The sequence below is a fragment of the Adiantum capillus-veneris genome, chromosome 15 (genome assembly GCF_014529385.1).
Source record: "Adiantum capillus-veneris isolate H3 chromosome 15, ASM1452938v2, whole genome shotgun sequence".
Classification (NCBI taxonomy): Eukaryota; Viridiplantae; Streptophyta; class Polypodiopsida; order Polypodiales; family Pteridaceae; genus Adiantum; species Adiantum capillus-veneris.
The window spans coordinates 87442373-87465146 of NC_140945.1; the positions used below are offsets into that span (position 1 = coordinate 87442373).

Here is a 22774-nt window from a genome sequence, read left to right on the forward strand (position 1 = left end):
TCTTAAATTCTACAAATTCAAGTTTATATTGTCTAATTTTGGAACCAAGTAATGTGAATAATTTTTCGTTCAAGTGGTTAGCACCCATGAACTTGGTGATGTGTACCTCAATCATCTCGAGCTCAAGGCTCATCTTGCCGAAATTTTTGGGCTGGTTCAGCGTTTAGAAAAACTTTTAGAGCAGCAGCATCGCAAAGGGTTTGAACCCGCGGCATCGGGCTTCAAGGCAAGTGCATTACTCAACACACCAACTTGTTATGGATGGCACAGCTCTAGCAACCTTTATTGAATGCAATACTCAATCGCCCATAGTCTCCTACATCTCCCTGCCTGCGTGCTCCCCCGCCGCTTGCTCGTCATCCTCGCTACTCGACTGCCTAGTCTTGCCTGCTCATTGTCTCTTAATCTCTTTGTAATTAACACTCTAATTACTCCATGAATAGCTCATTAATGTTTCTACCATAGTGTCGTTCCCTTTCAAATTTCGAGTTGAAAAACTCGATAACCTTGTTGAGAATGTGTAAAAATTCCAAACAATTTAAAGTCAATTATAAAAGGTCTCTTATGAATTAAAAACAGCTTTGTCCAAAACTTTCAACAACGTGAAAAGGAAATAGAAAATCCATGGCAAGTTTGCAGGCAGGCAGGGGGAAGGTTTACAAAGCTAGAGAGGTCAAATTTAAGTGATTTCGTATGATGAAAATTGCTTATTAGTCCTAGGAAACCTTAAGCAAATAGCTTGATGTAGGTCACAAATGATTTGATGCAGGTCGTTATGTATTCTTTCCTCTATGAATTTGACTAGAAACGAGAATACTACACTAAACTTGGGATTTTTTTTTCCCTCTGAATTTGTCAAGAAAAGGATTAATAGACGTAACACTTCTCCTGGGATCATTACACTTAATGTTGTACTCATTAGTAACAAGTTCAGCAAGAATGGCTTTAGAAAGGCTGATAATTTTTGCACTATTATTGATGGCTTGCAATCAGGTGATCGGCTTGGTATTAACTTCAACGAGAAAACACTTAACTTGAAATATTTAGGCAATATGCCCATACTCAATGAGCCTACTTCCTAAATTGACTATAGTGCCTATGATTGGGTGGGCGTGCATGCGTGCACATGCACACACACACACACACACATACTGGCGTTTTTAGATGAGCCTCTTTTTGAGGGCCCTACTACCTTCTAAAATTTTATCCATGGAAACAATGGAGATTTGTCTTCTAATTCTACTTCAAGGGTCTTGTCACCTTCTAAAATTTTCTCTATGCAAAATAAGGCGGCCTTGTTACCTTCTAAACTTTTCTCTATGCTAAATAGGGCGGCCTTACCGCCTTCTAAACTTTTCTCTATGCAAAAAATGGGGGACTTGCTATCTTCTAAACTTTTCTCTATGCATAGAGCTCTTCTACATTCAAGACTTCCCTATGGAGCTCTTTCAAAGGAAATTGTCTCCATCCCTTATGTGGGTCTCTTTAAGAATTTGCGCCCGGGCTCTTCTCTGCTAAAGGTTTGTTGGGTGAACTACTTCAAAGGTTCCAATATGGGTCCTCATACTTGACATCTTCTAAGTACTTGTTATCTTAAACTTGGCCAAGGGCTTACCAACCATTTTCTTCCTTTGAATGGCCCAATAAGGTCTGCCTCCTGCATATTTGCACTCTCTTGCATATTTTCCCCTATGCAACAGATGAGGACTCTTGCATGGATCACTTACAATCTCTCATCTACAAAGGGACCCTTAGGCTAATGAAAGGCATGGAATCCTCATAGCATCTACCTTGATCATGGTCTCTTTGCTTTATTTGATGGCATCACAATATATGGCCTTCCTATGTCTATTGTTGTCTATGCCTACTTGCAAGTACCTTCTGAAATAGAATGGAGCACTTCTATCACCTAGCTCACTACACAGTAGAGTGGGAAGATGGAATATGGTCCTAGATTTTTGTTCCCTTCCTAAATAAAGATCGGGGATTTCTATCCCTCACTTAGCCTTGTGATGTCTCCATATTTGTCTGCCAAGAAATGAAGTATGAGAGGGTGAGGCATTTCTTTGATAATTGTGATTGAGAGAAAAAAGGGGAAAGCTTTTGGTTGGTGCTAATTTGCTAATTGTTCTGGATCTTCTCCTCTCTTTACATCATAGAATTAATGGAAGGATCTGAGGTGTCTACTTGAGTACATTAAATTATATTTACATCTAGTACAGAATGCTTCTCTAGAAGTTGTCTCTACTTTGATCAATAAATATTCTTTGAAGAAACAAAATTGAATTTGAAGGCCTTTTTTGTGTTATCCTAGATGAGGACGGTTCTTTGATTCTTTGAACTTTGGAGTTATCGATTGTGACTGGCACCACCTGTTGATTCAGTTCTGACAAATATAACCATTTTTTTAAAATCTAGCTCTCTAATTTCAGCTAGACCGAGTGTTACCCAGGGATGTTTGCTTTACTTGAGCATAGTTGACAGCTTCTCTTCATCCATTATCTCTAATAAACCATTTGAACTATTTCCTACCTCTTTTAATTCATGATGTTTGACTGATAGGCTGCCTTTAGCTGATTTGTTGGCTATTTTGACACCTCTTAATACACCTGCAGATTTTGGCAATGATTTGATATGTCTTTTTAAGGTGATGTTGGAATGGGTTTCTTACTAAGCCTTCCAAGGGCTTTTGGCTGGTTCATATTCCATCTCCTCACACTTTGGTTGGCTTTAGCTTAATTTATAGGTTGGTGCTACTAATATGGGTTTGATCCTTGCCTTAACAAGGTTAGCTTCTACAAAGGATTGGGTTTTTATGGTAATAACATGGTAGTTTACTATCAAGCTCAATTTGCTTTTGGAAATGAGTGATGGTTTTTTTGTCTGCTGTCATCGAGTGATTATTGTAGATCTTTCTACATATTGTTAACATAAAGCATAATGATATGCTATTGGGAATCTCTAATTGTGTGCTTCTCTTAAAAGACGTATGGTATTGTGCCTTGTGAAGACTTTCTCTTAGAGTTGTATAATTGGTTCTTGCTCCAGCTTGCCTTGGCATTTTCTTTGATTTGGTTTGTCTCTTTTAGGCTTCCTTGGGATGTGGTATAAGTTGTAAGCTTGGCATTTCCCTATTCTAAACACATGACTCTATTGGATGACCTTAGAATGTACTCGTATGGTTTTGTGTGTGTTTAATTCCAAGTGAACTTCTACATTCACCTTCATCTACATATGTTGGACTATTAGTCCTAGTAGTTACCAGCCAAGCACAGTGTATGATTTCTTTGGAAATTCCTCTTGTTTGTTGACCCTATTATAGCTCAAATATTCGACCATCTCGGGAATCTCTTTTTCTCATGTAAACTTCCTGAAGTTTTTATGCTCTTTACTCTAACAAGACCTAGGTCCATGATAAAACCCATTCAAAGCCAATTTCATGAACATCTTCTACACTAAGTTATCCGTAATGACCTTCATTCTGGTAGTCTTTTTTTAACGAGTATGGGAGTAACTTAGATGTCCCTAAATTCTGAAAAGACCAACCAATCAGAAAGATACAATGATTGTGTGTAGAAACCCTCTCCCCAGACTAATCATAAGCAAGACTCAAAAAACTAGTAGTCTTAGGAGGAAGAGGTCCATAGGGCATAAATTGAGCATTATGCATGTAAGGAAGAGGGCTGCATAATGAAGAGGGCGGGAAGGATGTCTCCTTCATGATGGTGCAACCTTGAGACCTGCAAGATCTATCCCAAAAAATGTGTGTGTGTGTGTGTGTGTGTGTGTGTGTGTGCGCGCGCGTGAGAGAGAGAGAGAGAGAGAGAGAGAGAGAGAGAGAGAGAGAGAAATGAAATGTTATATTAACGTCTTCGAAAGGCCAAAAAGACCTATGAGACCAAAAAAGTTACAATTGGTGAATCTGATATCATGTCCGAGTGGAAATTACAGAGACCTAACCCTAAAACACCGAGGAAATGAATCTGAAGCTGATTCGGAGGGGGGGGTTCAAATGAAATCTCTCATCGATCGCTGTCAAATCTTATCAACCTCCTCCATGGTCAGTACTCTGGTTGAGAGAGAGAGAGAGAGAGAGAGAGAGAGAGAGAGAGAGAGAGAGAGAGAGAGAATTTTAACCTTGTAGGAACAATTCCAAGAGACCTGCAAGAGGTTATCTCAATTTCCTCTCAAGTAGAAGGTCTTGAGCTCAAGTCTCGTTGGATAGACAATTGATAGAAAGGTTATTCCAATTTCCTCTTCTTATTCACATACTTTTTTTCTTTTCGGATTAATTTACAAGTGGAAACCTCAAAGCAAGGAAAACACACGGAAAGGATCATATACAAAAGAAAGAACACATCAATGTTCTGCTGTGAAGGATGGCTAAAAGCCTTCATAGGAAAGCTGATGATATCCCCAACTTCCATGGCATAACGTAAAGATTGTCTAAGTAGGATATGTATCACAACGATGGAACATGCAGCCATTATGTTGGCGCCACAAGGTCCAATATGCCCATAATGTGACCCACATGAAGAAGACCACAAATCACTGCAAAGAAGGCAGAAGAATGCCAAAAGCGCAGAACCACCTATGAAAGATCATAGGGGGGAAACGAAACCGCATACAAGCTGATACGCAACAAAGAAAAACTCGAGTAATGCAATATTTCCATGGCAGGTGACTAACAGTCTCCTCCGAATTTGAACAATGGACACAACGAGAAGAGCGGATATGTTATGCACTAAGAAAAGTGCCCACTGGGAGAACCTCAAGCAAGCGTCATCATAGAAATAACCGCTCCTTCAAAGGCAACTGGCTCTTCTAGATGGCAGAGAGTGGCTTTCTCCACCGAGTATCAGACTTGTGCATAGACCATAGGGGCATTACAATGGTCAACAAGCCAAGGCCGCGGTAGAAGAAGAGTATAAACCTAACAGGTGGAAATGGCCCTAAAAGGCGTGTCCCGAAAATTTCAATCACCATCAGCCAGAGGCAAAATGGGTAAAAAGTTGACCAGCATGTGCTGAAGCTCTCTCCAGAGTTGGCAGTGAGGCATCCTTATCCAAAGCGGCGATCGGCAAGGGGAAGCTGAAAAGTGCAGCTCGCCTCATCAACCACATCACCAACTATGCGAAGGCCACAACGAGAGAAAGTATGCCTATCGGTCAACCAAAGAAAGAGGGAATGCCCGACTTCAATGAAGACTCTCCAAATAAAGGAGATTTCCTTCTCGCTATTGTCGACCATACGATGATAAATGCATTGTAGCATCTTTCCGAGTAGAAATCAGCTAAAAATAAACGGACATCCAAGAATGTGCTCTTCCATCTTACCAAACACTACCTCACAAAGAAATGATTGCCAAGGACCAAAGGAGGAAGTAACACCATGCTCACACAAGTAGGCAAGCACAAGAGTCCAAGGCTGAATTTGTTGCACAAGAATAGCCAACAACATGGCTTTCCTAGCAAGAGCATGCATGCACAAGTCGAGATATTGAGGCCACCAAAGTGCTTAGGAGTGTAAAGTTTCCAAATCGACAGCAAACGCAAGCCTTCTTTGTGAGCATGGGTTTGCCACAAATGAGACAAGATAGTTGACATAAGACAATCGAGACAATGACGCGGCCAATGCAACAATGGCAAATAGAACTGGATGGAAGCCTTTGAACGATTCGCATCCGAACATGCAAAGGCCATGTGAATAATTTCCAGTAATGCAATTTGACATTCAAATGTTGCATAACCCAATCCACTTTTTGAATGTGACTGACATTCCATCCAATCGCCAAATGCCTCGCAATCACATTCGGAGGTAAAATCTCTCATGGCCACAACAGATTATGCCAATCACAAGGATTGAGCAGCAAAAGCTTTGATTTGCGAAAATTGACTCCAAGACCAACCTGTAGCCCATACCGCTCCAAAGCGTCCATAATCACTTGGGACGTCGGTCTGGCAAAAATATGAGGCATAAACAAAGTCATCTGCATATGCTTGTCCATGAATTTATGACCCGAGGGCCACTACAAGCCATAAAGACGAGCAGTGGAAGTCAAATAATCGAGATGCGTTAACGAAGGGTGAGTAGCAATAGCATATAACAATGCACTCAGAGGGCAGCCTTGCCTAACTGAATAGCCAAGAGGCCAAGGTTCCATCAATCCACCTTCAAGAATCCCACAAGACACACTGCAGCCATATAAGAAATAAACAATATTTGCTAACTTAGGACCGACAAATCCAAGACATCGCATCGTAGCAGCAATGTAATCCGCTGCACAATGTCAAAAGCCTTTTCACAAACACTCCCACACACATGCGCGCTCATGCACACACATGAGAAGTTTTTACGTCGTAGGAACGAGAGAGAAATGAAATGAAATGAAATGTTATATTAACGTCTTCAAAAGGCCAAAATGACCTATGAGACCAATCAGTTACAAAATAGTGAATCTAATACCATGTCTGGGTACAAAAGAACTAGAAGTGGAACAAAATACTACTACTACTACTACAATCTAAAACTACGTGGGTGTAGCAGCTGATACAATAGGTACCCGGTAAACTGGATGTAACAGTGTGTGAAACAAAGATGGAAGAAATGGTGAGGATCCATCCTCATCTGCACTCTGGATGTCGAGAGAGTATGGCTCGAATCTTCTGTTGTAGTCTCCGTCGATGCTGTGTAGCTCCTCTCCTCAGTCGCGGTCGTCTGTATCTCTGTAGCTCCAATGCTCGGTCGATGAGAGTGCCAGTAGTGGTCGAATGAGTGTGGGACGAGCTCTGCAGTGGTGGCTGCTCCTCTGGCTGTCCCATATCTAGTGAAAAGAAATCTGTAATGTGTCTCTGGGACTGCCTCTCTCTAGCTCTCCCCAGTAAAGTGTCTCTATACCTGTGTAACTCAAGTAGATTTAGTCCAAGACATCTCTGATCCTCATAACTCATGACCCTAGATAGAGGACCAAAACCCTCTCTGAATAAGCAGTGGAAACGCCCCCGTATCTCATAGAACACTGTGCAATGACATATGTAGTGCAACTCTGTCTCTGGCTCTCTCTGGCATAATCGGCATATCCTGCTGTCTGCTGGTATCCCTCTGAATCTACCAGTCTCAATCTCGAGCTGATGTGAGGATGTGCGTATCTGACCAATGGCACAACGCAAACCATGAGACATATGTGTGTCCATGTAGCTGGGTCGAATCACAAACCCATCTCCTGTGAGGTGGAGAAGATGCTCTCTATAGAAAGCCATCTTCGTGCTCAACTCCTGAGGCGGCTCTATCCATGTCCTCCTGGTGTCGAGCTGGATCAAGTCCTGACGAATGAGTCTAGTGATCTCCACCCGTGTAAGAGACAGCGAGGGTGCCTGAAGAGAATACTGGAAAGGGGGCAACCTGTCCATGGTGAAGCCATGCGTCTGAAACCATGAAGTCATCTGTGCATACCAGCATGAAGTGTCCCCCTGTAGAGCTAACTGTCTGGAAGACTCAAGGGCCAGTCTAGCATATCTGTCTCTAGTAGTATCCCATAGGCTGTGCACAAAGGACACTGATCTGGTAAGCGCCTCAATCTCCATGGGGGGGGCAGCTAGCTCTGCTCGAATGATCGCGTGAGGTACGGAGGCCTTGGCTCTAATCAATCGGGAGATCATAGATACCAAGGGCCTCTCCATACGTCTCCAACCATCCTGGCCTACAGAAGGTCCCCAAACCTGTACCCCATACATCATAGCTGAGGCTACTAAAGTACCAAAGAGCCATAACTTTGTCCGAGGTTCCTGGAACTGAACCTGCGAACACATCCTCTCCAAGCCTCCCAAGGCCGCATAAGCTCTGGTCAGTCTAGTCTCTGCTGCTCTCCCCAAAGAAAACCTCGGCCCAGTGAAGACTATCCCAAGGTAAGTGTATGCATCTGTATACTCCACAATCTCTTGACCATACGTGAAGGTCGGTGCCGATCTCCTGATCCACTGCGGTGTGGTGTTAAACACCATGACCTTGGTTTTACCAAGGTTTACAGACAATCCACTATCCTCTGCAAAACTGTGTAATGCATCCAACTGTCGCTGCATACCCTCTGGTGAGTCAGAGATCAAGACAATATCATCAGCATATAACAACAATGGGATCCACGTCCCTGCCAGCTGGGCACCTCTATCACCCTCTCTGTCAATGTAATCAGACACCTCATCAACATACATACCAAATAGAGTAGGAGACAATGGGCAACCCTGTTTCACCCCGATAGTGGAGTGAACTAAGTCAGATATCCCCTCTGGGGTGCGTACATGTCCCATCACTGATCTGTATAAAGCCATAATCCCCCAAATCAACACTGTGGGCACCCCCATCTCCTGCAGTCTGCGCATCAGTCGAGCTCTCGGTACCATGTCAAATGCTTTGCGGAAATCCACAAAGCTACAATAAATCCGTCTCCCATGTGACCTGCCCTCCTCAATGATAGCTCTGAGTGTCAGAATATGGTCAAGAGTGGAGAAACCCCTCCTGAAACCTGCCTGTCAGAGAGAGAGAGAGAGAGAGAGAGAGAGAGAGAGAGAGATAACCAATCTACCACACTCAGGTGATAGAAAGGTTATTCTGATTTCCCACACACATGCACACACACGGATGCACACACACACACACATGAGAAGTTTTTAACGTCGTAGGAACGCGCGCGCGCGAGAGAGAGAGAGAGAGAGAGAGAGAGAGAGAGAGAGAGAGGTGTCAAAAAATGTGCTCTCAAAACGAAGGAATCATAAAAACTGTGGGGCTCTCCGGTAAAAGTGTACCAAGGTTCTTAATCCAGGCAATGTTTCACAAGGGGTGAAAGGCTGATCACCCTTCTATAAAATGAGTACCAATCTGTTAATAAACTTAACCCTGTACACTAAGAGTTGCTTACGTAGTGGTTTAACGTAGCACCTATGGCAACAACAAGTACAACCTTCAGGACCTTGGCAATTTTTGCAGTAGATGTAACCCCAAATCTCCCCAGAAGCCTGGAAAGCAGCCGTTCGAGCTTGCTTGGAGCAGGATCCCCTGCAAAGAAAAGCCCAAAAGCATACGTTCAACAGGTTCACAATCTCTTGGAAAAGGCAGGAAAACAACAATGCAACTAGTGACAAAAATACAACTAGTGGTGCTGATATTCGTGCATGAACCAATTAAAAAAAAGCCTCTTCGCCTTGATAAATCCAGGAAAAAGCCCAAGTGACCCTTCAAAACAAACTGCTAGACTCTAGTTAAAAAATCATTGATATCCATTCAGAAATCCACACAGCATCAGCTCCATCTTGGATTGAATACAACTCTATCTTCAACCTTGCCATCAGTCCCAGCTAAGATACTTAACCCCCACTCACACCCTCAAAACTACACAACCATCAGCTCCATGCTCAAAATATGATAGGCTAAGTGGCTAGTGGTGTGTAGCTGGGGGCCACGAGATCCAAGGCAAGCCCCCCCCCCCCCCCCCCCCCCCCCGGAACTGACACTAAGACCGTTGGAGGGCCAAGGAGGCACTGTCAGATTTTGAGATGGTCTCCAATGATGAAGATTCTTGTCCTCTCCAGCTTGAATTTTGAACCCAATTTGCTTTAGAAACACATCAAATAAGGCAGGTAGGAGATCTCTCCTCTTTTACCAGCTTTTTGTTTGAAAGAGGTATAGTTTGTCATTTATTCTTTTAAGAAAAACCTCAAATAAAAATTCTACAAAATGTCAACATGACATGCACATCAGTAATGTTGTAGAACGCCCATACGTTTCTTGTAAGTTGTCATGATAATTTTTCTTCATATTAATCAGTGACATATAAACCAAATATAGCAAGAATATGGATAAAGCTTTACCTGCCATGCTTGCTAATCTCTCCTCCTCACCAATCCTGCGACGCAAAACATTCAGAAGAGATCCAAAATATAGGGCCAGCACTGTGCATGTCAAAGTAATGACATTATATGGCATACTAAAGTCTGGAGTAGCTAAAGGTACCAAAAGCACTTCTGTATACACTTGCACAGCTTTTGTTTTCTGCCAAAGAAAAAAACATGTTGCTAGTATTACAAGGCAACAAATATACCATATATGCATAGAGCTTGAAGGTATCTGGGGCAAAAAAAGCAAAAAGAAAAAAGGGAAATGATCAAAGTGGCTTAAGCTTAGCAGCCGCACATTTTCCACGCCAATGAAATAGAAACTGTTACTGTTGGTACCTGAAGCTCTTGAAGCAAGGCTGAGACAGGAGCAGGGCCAGAACCCTTGACAGTGCCAAGATGGTAGTAATGTCTTTCACTCCGTTCAGAAGGAAAGCCCAACAATGCTGATGGAAGATCAAATCCCCTATTAGCATCAGGAGGATGTTCATCAATGCGCAAAAATCCCTGCAAAAACCATGGACCATCACATCTCATCATAATCTTTCTGTACTGCAGCTCAGGCTGGATTCCAGTTCATACAGATTCTTAAGGTTAGACATGCAAATCATGTGAACAAAATTTTACGTTAACAGTGTACATTCGAAACCCAATCGAACGTATACTGTGACAGGAACGAGTTTATCTCCAGCATTAAGGTCAGAACGTTCTAAATTTAGAGACTATAAGAAGAGCCATTACACTCACATAGAATGCACAATCAAGAGACACATATACCTAGAAAAGGAAGAAGATTAAATTTGGCTTGAGTATTGAGTATGCAATTTAGTTTGCTCTCAAAAAGGAAACAAAAAAGTTATGCAAGAAAGATTGTCAAACATTAAACCATATTCACCGCAAAAACAAGGGCAAAGAGTTGACTTCTAAACTTCAACACTGAACAACAATAAAGACATCGACTAAATATGAAACATTTTTACTTCCAAATATAAGCCATAAATAAACTCAGAATCTACATAAAGATCTGCAATGAAGCAATCACAAAAAATCTTCACATGATCTTGAAATCTTGACGTCATGGATCTTGTCCCATTCCTCACTCGATTACAAACAAGCTGAAAAACACACGCACACATTCTTCACGACAAAAATGCTACAGAGACAGATCAACTCCTCTTGTGGTCAACCCCTCAAAGGCTGATCCTAAGTTAATTGGGATTCCCCGCCTAGTTGGAGTGAGATCCAGAGACTCTAAAGCATCCATCAAGATAAAATTGTCTCCCGAGCCTAGATCAAAGAATAAAGACTCTCTGCACATCAAGGCTGCCCCATCCCTTTAAAAGTTTCCGTTTACCTCTCCTTCCTCGTATTAGCATGTACATCGAGGACTAAGTTTGAAGGAGGAGGTGGAGAATATTTCTTAAGATGAGGGCAATCCGGTTTCCTGTGGCCTTCTTCACCACAAACGAAACACTTGCCCTCTTCCATGTAAACCTTTAACTGAGAGGGAGTAAAATATCTGCTTTTCTTAGTCCCCTCTGGCTTCTTTTCTTGACCCTTCAATTGATCTGAAGGTCACTTGCGAGAAGAGGTGTCGGTTTGGGTAGAGAGTGTCATCTACTTAGCATGATAGGCACTAAACTCCTGTTTACAAGCAGTTTCAGATGTAAATTCCGAGCAACTAAGGCAGGCTACATCATGATCCGAAGAGTATTTCAAGGGTACAACTTCATAGTTTTTTTGAGTATCAATTGGAGTTCAGCTTCGAATTTGCGCATCTTCTCTTCATCAGAGACTTTCGTGAATGGGGTGTCACATGCACATCTAACCATATGTGCATGTGGACAAGCTACTTCATGACAAGGGTTCATTTAGCCTAGCTTAGGAAGTGTTCTGGCACTTTTGTGGGTTGTTCGCAGACCGTGCATGACCAGGCACTTAGAGTAGATGCATATCCTCTAGTTGCACACAGCATGATCATCAACATTACCATCAGATTCCATCAGGAGCATTTTACAGTGCAAAAAACCTATTTTCCCTATTTTAGCCATTTTTCACTTATTATTATTTAATGACTTTTGTTGGGAACTGAATAGGATGGGACAATTCAGCGAAGCTTGTATATAAGGAAATCTAGCGTTGGTGCATTCTGGCAGAAGAAGAAGTGCACAGGCAATTACTTGCAGCAGGCATCTCTAGCAACTTCTCAAGCAAGAACTCCTAAAGCCTGGCGTTTTTCCATCAGATAAAGCCCAGCATTTTCAGCAACCATTCCTGTCGCAGATCAGCCCTTGATCAGCATTTCCATAGCAGGCAAACCAGCGTTTTGGCAGCCAGCAAATTAGCGTTTTGACAGCCAGAAAATCAGCGTTTTGACAGCCAGCAGATCAGTGTTTCGACAGCCAGCAGATTCAGCGTTTTGACAACCTGCCCCTGTTGTTTTTGGACAGCCTGTTCCGGCAATTTTCAGCAGCATATTCAGCAGTTGATCCAGCGTTTTCAGCAGCATATTGAACAGCCCGAAGATAGCAATTTTCAGCCAGCCGTCGTCGTCGCCGTCCTCTCCAGCTTAGATACACATTGCATCGTAGCCTCACGAACTTGCATCAGCATCTTGTACGAGATTTGTGCAATCAATAGTAGACCACTCTCGCCATAGAGAGTGGCGCCTTCGGAGGAGGGTTTGACAACATTCTGGTGTCGTATTCTCTTCTCTCTCTATCTCTCAGTCTCAGCACCTCCATTCACAATGTTTATCCACTTTGTTGTGACCACTTGCACTCTCTCACTGAAGCAACGGAAGGCTCTCCCTTCCGTAAGTAAAAGGAACCTTGACCACAGTTCGGAGCACTCATCTTGAGCAAAGTTCAACATTCACTTCCGTTGCACCTTACATTGGAATCAGAGCTTTGGCAGTGTTTTGTATCACTCAAGGAAAAAACCACAGAATTTATTTATTTTTTTGCTTGTTGTTGTCGCACGTAACCCAAGTCCTCTTGGGCGTGTCAATTCCTAATCGTGTTTTTGAAGAGTGACAGGAAACCCAAGAAAGAAGGGCTTGTCCAGTCTCCCATTGTCTCTCTTTTCACTCATTGAGAGCGGACCGTGCACTTAGCGGCCGGCCAATCGACGTGAGGTGGGAAAAAGCAACCTTGGTGTGAGCACAAGGCCGCCAAAGGGTGCGCCCACGGGAAAGAGAAGAGCTCGGGTAAGAGAAGATCCTTCTCTAACACATATTGCAAGCTAAAGAAAGAACTCAAGACCCTCAAGAACCCAAGAACCACAAGAACCCAAGTTCCTCGTGAACTTAAGAACCCAAGATTTCAATGTATGGTCATTACCCGAAGCGGAATGGATACTTTGCATGGAGGTGATGAGCATGGCAGTGGCGAAGAAGAATTTTCCCTACCAAGAGTTTTTTCTGACCCTCACTCTTCCCCATCTACGCCAAGGATTGCACCAAATCCTATGGAGGCTTTGGTCAAATCGATGATGGACATGATACTACACCAAGAAGCGCGACATGAGACCTTGGAGCGTGAGCGCCAAGAAAGACAGGACTCCATGGAACGGGACCGCCAAGAAAGAAAGGCATCCTTGGATCGCGAGCATGAGCAAGCGTGCTTGGCGGTCGCGGAATGAAAAGAAAGAAAAGCAAAAAGAAAGGCAGCTATTGAGCGTGAGCGTGAGCAAGCGTTCTTGGCGGCCGAAGCAAGAAAAGAGGCGGCCGAAGAAAGACAGGTAGCTATTGAGCGTGAGCGTGAACAAGCGCGCTTGGCGGCCGAAGCAAGAAAGGAGGCGGCCGAAGAGAGACGAGCGGCTTTGGAGACAGAGTATGAGGCGCACAGAGACCAACGCATGCAAGAGTTGGTCCGACAGGTTATCACCTTGAAACCCGAGCCGGCCAAAGATGTTGGTGGTTCCTCAAGTGGCGCAAGCCGAGATTCGGACTCCAACAACCCCGTCACCGAGAAGTTGACTTTCAGTAAGTATGACGGTAAGATGGATGCTACTATTATTCATTCTTGGTTGCATCAATTTAATGCTTACTTTGCGACAACTAAGAAGACAGGAAATAGCAAGGTTTTGACGACAGCTATGTCCCTTGCCGGTGATGCCATTAATTGGTACCACGCATGGCAAGAGGCACAGTTGACCACGCACCTAGAGGAAGCCGAGGAAGGCACACCCCTTTCCTTCAATTGGGCCAACTTCCAAGACAAGCTCAAGGCGCGGTTTATGCCCCCACAGTACCTAGCACGGTTGAAAGACGATTGGCGCGGTCTCAAGCAAAATGGTATGCCCGTTATGTCTTTCTCTAATCGTGTTTTGCAACTCGGCACCCAATTACACAAATCGGATGCTGAACGCAAGGAGGCGTTTCTTTATGGATTGGACGAGTATATCAAGTATGATGTCGACGATCCAATCGACCTCAACAAGGCGGTAGCGATTGCTCTCGCACAAGAGATGAAGCACAATAAGGGAAAGCCTAAGGAAAACAAGACTTCTCAAAGTACCTCTCAGAACCCTAGAACGGTAAGAACGGTAACGATGGTAAGAAATTAGAATGGTAACTCTTCTAGCCCATCTTCCTCTGATCCTTCGGAAAATAACTCTCAAAATGAATCTAAGGGTAAAGCTAAAGCACATGCAAAACCTAAGCTAACCCCGGATGAAAAAGGCGCACAAGGAATTATAGGAGGATACATAACGGTTGAAGAACAAGTGATTTATGCTAAGGAAGGTAGATGTTATCAATGTCACGTCAAGGGTCGCATTAAGAAGGCTTGTCCTAAGACAACCCCACCTAAAGAACCTAAGGCACCCACAGCAACCACAAGCACTTTAATGAACCAAGCTGAATCTTCTCATATATCTGACACACACACTAACAAGTCTCTCATAAAGTGTTATGGTCATGTAAAGGGTCAACGTTTTGTCAAATTGTTTGATCCAAGCAGTATGCATGATGTGATTAGTGCCTCTCTTGTAGAGAGAGCCCTCTAGAGGTTGGTCAGACATCTCTCGAGGTGTCTGGCTTCGCTCTTGGTATGGACTCTCTCATCACGCAAGAGTGCCTTGATGTGTTGTTTACAGTTCAACAAGCTTTTGGGCATTAGATGATTTTGTGAGCATAACCCTCTCATTGATTGGGAGAACAGCACTCTCACATTAAATGCCAAGAGTGACTCTCCCATGATCATTCGTACTGAGGAGGGTCTGCATTCTTTGCCTCTCATTTCTCATGTGCAGGTAAAGCGTGAATTACGACGAGGAGCACAAGCGGCATTCATTTATGCTGCTCCAGTTACCCAGAGCATTCAAGCTCCACACAAGTATTCAGCTTGTTTGCCACGTTTAAGCATCTTATTTTGCAAGATGATCTTCCACCCCGTCTCCCACCCGAGCGCCCGGAGGACCATCGCATAGAGCTTACGGAGGGGGCACAGCCTGTCAGTAAGGCTCCCTACCGTTTGAACAAGACACAAGAAGAAGAATTAGAGCGGCAACTCACGGAGTTGGTGGCTAGAGGATTCATACGTCCTAGTGTAAGTCCTTTTGCTGCTCCTATTTTGTTTGTCCGCAAGAAAGATGGTTCGTCTCGTTTGTGTGTTGATTACAGGGCATTGAACAAGATGACCGTCAAGAACAAGTTTTCGATGCGTCGCATTGAGTATATCCTTGATAGGCTCAATGGGACAAAGGTCTTCAGTAAGGTCGATCTCAAGAGTGGATACCAAGGTTTGGGGCCAATACTCTCTCGGGTAGAATTCCGCCACTCCGTGTCGCGTGTCGTCTCTCACAGAACACCTCCAAAGGACAATTTCGGAAGAAGAAGAGCCCGAGATCATCGATGAAGCAGAAGTTATGGAGCCGGAGCAAGTGTTGTTGCATCGGTTTCGCCATGGTTCAAAGAAGCAAGTGAGACAGTACTTTTTGAAGTTCAAGGATCGAGGAACCCACGAAGCAGTGTGGCACTATGGGTTGATGAAGAGTTTTTCAAAGACTACCCCGAGATGTTGGCAGCCTACAAGGAAGCCATGCAGATCGGTACCAATACCTCACTTTAAAAAGGAGGAGATGTCACGTGCACATCTAACCCTATGTGCATGTGGACAAGCTACTTCATGACAAGGGTTCATTTAGCCTATGGCACTTTTGTGAGTCTGTTCGCAGACCGTGCATGACCAGGCACTTAGAGTAGATGCATATCCTCTAGTTGCACACAGCATGATCATCAGCATTACCATCAGATTCCATTAGGAGCATTTTACAGTGTAGAAAACCTATTTTCCCTATTTTAACCATTTTTTACTTATTATTTTTAAGTGACTTTTGTTGGGAACTAGGTAGGGCAATTCAACGAAGCTTGTATATAAGAAACCTAGCGCTAGTGCATTCTGGCAGAAGAAGAAGGAAGTGCACAGGCAATTACTTGCAGCAGGCATCAACTTCTCAAGCAAGAACTCCTGAAGCCCGGCGTTTTTCCATCAGATACAGCCCAGTGTTTTTAGCAGACATTCCCATCGCAGATCAGCCCTTGATCAGCATTTCCATAGCAGGCAAACCAGTGTTTTGGCAGCAAGCAAATCAGCCTTTTGACAGCCAGCAGATTCAGCGTTTTGACAACCTGCCACTAGCGTTTTTAGACAGCCTGTTCCAGCGATTTTCAGCAGCATATTGATCCAGCGTTTTCAGCAGCATATTGAACAGCCCGAAGATAGCAATTTTCAGCCAGCCGTCGTCGTCGCCGCCGTCTCCAACCTAGATACACATTGCATCACAGCCTCACGAACTTGCATCAGCATCTTGTACCAGATTTGTGCAATCAATAGTAGACCGCTCTCGCCATAGAGAGTGGGGTCTTCGGAGGAGGGTTTGACAACATTCTGGTGTCGTATTCTCTTCTCTCTCTCTCTCTCTCTCTCTCTCTCTCTCTCTCTCTCAGGCTTCAGCACCTCCATTCACAGAGTTTATCCACTTTGTTTGTAACCACTTGCACTCTCTCACTAAAGGAACAGACCGTAAGTAAATGAGCATAGTTCGGAGCACTCATCTTGAGCAAAGTTCAACATTCACTTCTGTTGCACCTTACATGGGGTGACCTTAAGAAGTACGAGTGTGGTGAGGAAGCGAGAGAGAGAGAGAGAGAGAGAGAGAGAGAGAGAGAGAGAGAGAACACAAACGCTAGATGTGGGGAAAGGGGGCGATCAGCCCCCCATTGACTACCAGAGCAAGAGACCTATACAACTGACTACCAATACGGGAGGTCGAGCGATGCCAAGAATGGTCCCATGACCCAGCATAAGGAAAATAAAGTAGGGCGCCCATAGTGGGTGGGCGGCCGGACTAGAACTCGAGCAGCCGGGCAAGGTAAGGCGGCCGGCCCAGAAGCTATATGCATATGCAAAGGGTGGCCAGCCCGCAGGCACACTAGCCGTGCATGCATGCCCTAGACCTGTGAAGCAGCAGAGTGGTGTAAATCTAACACCCCCTACTCCACAAGTGTAACGACAGTCTGGGGTGTCCCGATCGCCGGGAGATCTCCATGGCACAGTGCCGTCACGAGCAGTGTAGCGAACTGCTGTACTCCGCCGATACAGAGTGAAGACACTATGTTGAGGTCCCGAGCTGAGTGTGAACATAACTTGTCGTGAAAGAAGTGCCAATAGACCTACAAGTGTCTTGCCCAATAGGATCTGTGGTGTCTGTAGTCAAACCGTCTGGAAAAAAAGGGGAAGCTCAGGAACCGTCATGCGCATGACCGGAAGCCAGTCAATGCATGAACTTGTAACCCAATGTGACCAAGTGGTGAAGCTGTGTAAAACTCCAAAAAGGCCAGATGTAGAAATTTGCATCGTAAACGTCCTTCTAAACAAGGAAAGCCAGACTAAGCAGTCTGCACTATAGAAGCTACCATAAGCTGCAGCAGTCACTGAGAGACCGCATGAACCACAACCGGATGGTGTCTTGTCAGTAGGTAGTGTAATCTCACAATCTGCACTGTGAAGGACCTCTGAGAAGAAGTGTGGTCAAGCCAAGCTGTCTGCACCATGAACATCCTATAGAAGTAGGAAAGCCAGACTAAGCAGTCTACGCTATGACGATCGTCTGAGAAGAGGAAAGTGCAGACCAATTTGTCTACGCCGTCTTGCCTGTATCTCCTGCCTCCAATCCTCTGGGGTCAACCAAAAACAAAATCTGTGCCAACAACGCCACCAAACCGCGACTCGGTGTGGCTCTCAATGTGAATGAGCTGGGAGTGGCCTACTGCCCAAGTCGGGAGATAAGTCTATTGTAAGGCTACCAAGGGTGAGTGTAAGCAACTCTGAAGGTAGCAATCCAAATGATCAAGAGTGTAGAAGAGCAACTGCACTACCATCCAAGCCAAGCTCCGGGTGACTCTGGATGTAGTCGCGGGATGCCTGATCTCCCGCATCTCGCAGGTAAACTCCCACTCCAGCCTGTAGATTACCTGTCCAAGAAGAGATCCAAGATCCTCTCCCTAAGTCCATGTAGATGCTCCTGTGTAAGCAAGTGATCTGACGTGCCGAGGTCAAGTGGTACGTGAACTCCCACTCCAGCCTGTAGATTACCTGTCCAAGAAGAGATCCAAGATCCTCTCCCTAAGTCCATGTAGATGCTCCTGTGTAAGCAAGTGATCTGACGTGCCGAGGTCCACCCAAGATGGAGGTGTCTTCTCTAAGAATGTTGTGATCCCATATGCCATGAGCATGGCCATATCTCGTGTGAACTCTGATGAGTGCATAGGTGTGTCCACAGCAAACCACAAGTTACCACCCCCTCAGGAGTGCACAACTGCCGAATGATGGTTGGAATGAATGGATCTCCCAAGGATCATACGCCCGTAGATGATCAAGCCGATGTCGAAGATACTGTGTACTGCAATAGTCACTGAGAGACCACATGGACCACCACTGGATGGTGTCCTGGCAGGAGGTAACTTCATCCTTTATGAAAAACACAAGCCATGTGGCTGCTGTCCACCCAAAAACGCAACTGCGAGGGGATGAAAACGCTGCTGTCCAGCAATTTTCAGTGTGCTCACGGCAGGGTCCAGAGCGGTGTAGAGGGTCTAGGGAGGGTGGTGAATCCCTGGCACAACCCCAGGTGGGCTGAAAACAGATGGCTGAAATCTGGAGCAGATGAAGAGGAATCTCGCCGGCAATGCACAAGATGCAAGACCGGTTTTGAAAGGCAAGATCCAAGTGGGTGTGAAGCGCTCCCCCTCTTGTACCGAAAACACTGATGCCCTAACCTGAAAACGCAAGGGCAGCTGATGCTTTCCAAAAACGCAGAGCTGAAGGCTGCTGGCTGAAAACACAGATGGCTCCCAGCCTGAAAATTCAACCCTGCCCAAAACGCAGGTGTCTTCTTCTGCTGCTGGTGCAAAAAACACTGTTGTCCTGCACTTGCTGAAAACGCAGATGGAAGAGGAGGGGGTTCTCGTGAAGACAAGGTCTGTAGAGGCCAGCGCCGGCAGCCAGAAGCAAAACCGCAAGTATGTCACAAAATGATGACGTGGCTGCCCAGTGCTCGCTCACAGACACCCTCCCTTGGCCAAATGCTGGCGTGGCAGATTCAGCACAACGATGACGTGGCTGCAGCAGTGACACGTGGCAGCGCACTTCAAGGAAGCTGATCACGTGGCAGCAGATTTGCGGCAGCGCTCAGCTTTGGAAGCTTTTGGGATTGCTTTGTTTACGCAAATTTTTTTTTAAGCCTTGCTTTAACCACCATAAGAGGGCTTGTAAGAGGTAAAAATTGAAAGTTGCTTTAAGGGCAGTTTTTTATGGACAGCTTTTTATGAGAAGCTTTTGGGGCTCTGCTTTTGGCATCCCTTGTACTCTTTAAATAAGCAGGCAAGGCCTCGTAACTCGGAGCATCTGGATGCAGAGTCTGAGTGTGAGCGCGCTTGTACTTTGAACACAGATTAATACAAAAAGAAATACCGAAAGGGGCACCAGTCTTTGAGGCCAATATCTCTAGGCACGGAACTCCGCCGGGCCAGTGTCGAATCAATTGTGAACTGTGAATTATTTGAAGTGATTATTTGTGGTGTCGTGGTTTCTTGACTTGGAGTGTCCAAGTCTGTTACAATGGTATCAGAGCACAGCCGATTTCTCTTCTAAGGGAAATCCGATCCCTATTTTTTTTCGCAACACCTATAGCTTCAGGCAATGACCAGTCGACTCCCTCTGCATCCGGAGATGCGGGAAGGGATCACAACGAAGATTCAGGCAAGGAGTACGGCTCGCCTCGGCCTACTCAGGCGGAGCGTCAGGAGATGGAGCGTCGTCAATTGATCGGCGATGCAACAAAGATGATGCTTAATTTTGCCAAGGACCCGACGTTGGCAAAATATATGAGCCAGACTTCTTTCAAGGAAGTGCACACGCAGTGGCAAAAGAGCACAAAACCACCCCAAAAACCCGCTCTCAAGAAACCTCCTACTCCCAAGAGGTATACAGAGAAAGAACTAGAAGAGGTGGTTGATGCACGAATTGCTCAGCTTTTTGACGCGCAAAACAAAGCTAAAAAGCACGACAAAAAGCAGAAGAAAAGCACTGACATCCCGGGTTATTTGGGTCGTCAGTCTACTTTTGAAAAGGCAAGAAAGCAAAAGAAGCGTGTTCGATTTGAAGGAGTACCCAATTCTTCTTCTTCTTCTTCTTCTTCTTCTGACAATTCTTCTAGCTCATCTGACTCAAGCGAAGAAGACAGAAAAGGCAAAAAGAGAAGCAAAAAGCAACGCTTCGGAAAGGGCAAGAAAAAGGCAAAAAAGTCTAAATCTCGCCCCGTGGTTGACAGTTCTACAGAGGACTCGTCTAGTTCGGACTCGGATGACAGTAGCTTTTATGCAAAGAAGTTAAATTTGACACGTTTTCTGGTTATAGAGATGGTTTGAAGGCTTTGTCTTTTGTACAGCAGTTTGACATCGCTTTCGCGGGAGGGCGTTACTCAGAGCACTCTAAGATTCGGAGAGCTGCCTCTTACTTTAAGGGGAATGCTCGAACTTGGTGATCCACGCTTCTATTAAACAAGACTGCGCCAGTAAAATGGCTGAAATTCAAGAGGCTTTTTATTTCTTCATGGCTGACTCGAGGGTATGAATGCGATATACGAACTGCTTGGAACCATCTTCGGATAACCAAGAAGGATACAGTGGACGCTTATTGCGAGCGATTCTGGAGCTCTTTTCTATCCGCCTCTTCATTTAAGAAGATCTCGTTCAAGGAACAAATTGAGTGGTTTACCTTGGGTCTTCCTACATTCAGGAGTTGATAGTCATGCGAAACGGGGTTTTGCCATTCACTTTGGCAGTTTGACCTACCCCATCGATGAGATCATGACGCAAAGAGCCGAACAGACTTCAACAAATGAAAGTAGAAAGAGGAAGAGCAACCCAAAAAAGAAAGATGCACGACCCAAGCTTACTCCTTAGGAGAGAGCTCGCTTCATCAAGGAAGGGAAGTGCTTTGGATGCGGGGAAACTGGACATATCTCCGCGAAGTGCCCTAAAAAGGCACAGAAAGAACAGAACGACAAGGATGACGAGAGGCCTGAGAGTTCCAGAGCAGTTGAGGAACGTGGAAGAAAAGGGAAGATGAAAACAGGATTGGTTCCAGATTGCGTGGGTACCGATCCCAGCACGTTGGACGAGAGTACAGAACTTTACCGAGCTTGGGGTAAAGTGAAAGACCAAGAAGCCCTGATCTTCTTTGATGGAGGAACCAAGGCCAACTTCATTTCACCGGAATTGGCGGCACGGCTCGAGATCACTCTCGATCGGATGGGACCACTTGCGGAGGTAGTTCTAGCGGCACCCGATAGAGACGTAGCCATTACACCTGCCATTGGCAAACTTCGGTTGCATTGTTAGGGGTATTTAGGGCATGAGGACTTTTACATAATGCCTTTGGAAGGTTGTGATGTTCTCTTGGGAATTCCCTGGTACCACAAGAACAACGCCGTGGTCGACTATCGGGCGAGGAAAGCGACATTGACCACAGAGAAGGGCAGAACCATTGTACTTGACATTAAACTTAAGGACGAGTCTGTCCCTATTGTATCAGCTTCGGCCATTTCAAAGTTAATGAAATCGAATCTGTTTGTTTACTCGATCTTTATGAAAGAGTTGAGTGATGAGGATAGGACAAATATGTCTGAACTTGATAAAGAACGCCAAGATTTTCTCCACTCTCATGCCGATTGCTTCTCAGAGGGCCTGCCAGGCAAGTTACCACCCGCTCGTCTTGAAGATCATACCATTGATCTAATACCTAGAAGCACACCACGTGTCACGTGACACATCCAACCCCATGTGTCCGTGGACAAGCTACTTCATAACAAGGATTCCGTCAGTCCAATCAATCTAGATTAGAAGGGTTCTGGCACTTTTGTGAGTCTGTTCGTAGACCGTGCATGCCCAGGCACTTAGTGTAGATGCATATCCTCTGGTTGCACACAACATGATCATAAGCATTCCCATCAGAATCCTTTAGGGGAATTTTCCAGTGCATTTAGCCTATTTTCCTTATTTTTGACATTTTTCACTTATTATTTTTAAGTGACTTTTGTTGGAAAGTAGGTAGGGCAAATTGAGTAAGTTTGTATATAAGCAAACCTAGACTAGCACTAATTGGTAGAAGAGGCAACAAGAGCACCACTGCTCAACAGGCAACTTCTCAGTAAGAACCCTTGGTGGCGTTTTCTCCTCCAAGCAAGACTCCCAAGCATTGGCGTTTTCATCAAGCATTCCTCGCCATAAGACTTCAGCATTAGCGTTTTTCATCAGGGATACACCGCAAGACAACCTCAGCCCCAGAGGATTTCAGCATTTGCCAAGCCTAAGAACCAACAGA

General features: G+C 44.8%; 1 protein-coding gene across 3 annotated transcripts in view; it reads right to left on the reverse strand.

The window, feature by feature from the left end:
- Nucleotides 1-8780: 8780 nt before the first annotated feature.
- Nucleotides 8781-22774, reverse strand: part of LOC147441022 (GPI transamidase component Gpi16 subunit family protein) — a 29108-nt gene continuing 15114 nt past the window's right edge. The window contains exons 3-6 of one of the 3 annotated variants that reach the window (XM_086482781.1): nucleotides 10224-10391; nucleotides 10091-10116; nucleotides 9861-9941; nucleotides 8822-9048 (exon numbers count right to left, since the gene is read on the reverse strand). In XM_086482781.1, the coding sequence (XP_086338907.1) occupies nucleotides 9887-9941; nucleotides 10091-10116; nucleotides 10224-10391 (249 nt within the window). In that variant the 3' untranslated portion in view covers nucleotides 8822-9048; nucleotides 9861-9886. Of the gene's footprint in view, nucleotides 9049-9860; nucleotides 10042-10090; nucleotides 10117-10223; nucleotides 10392-22774 lie in introns of all 3 variants that reach the window. The other 2 variants (XM_086482780.1, XR_015184297.1) reach the window with 2 other exon arrangements.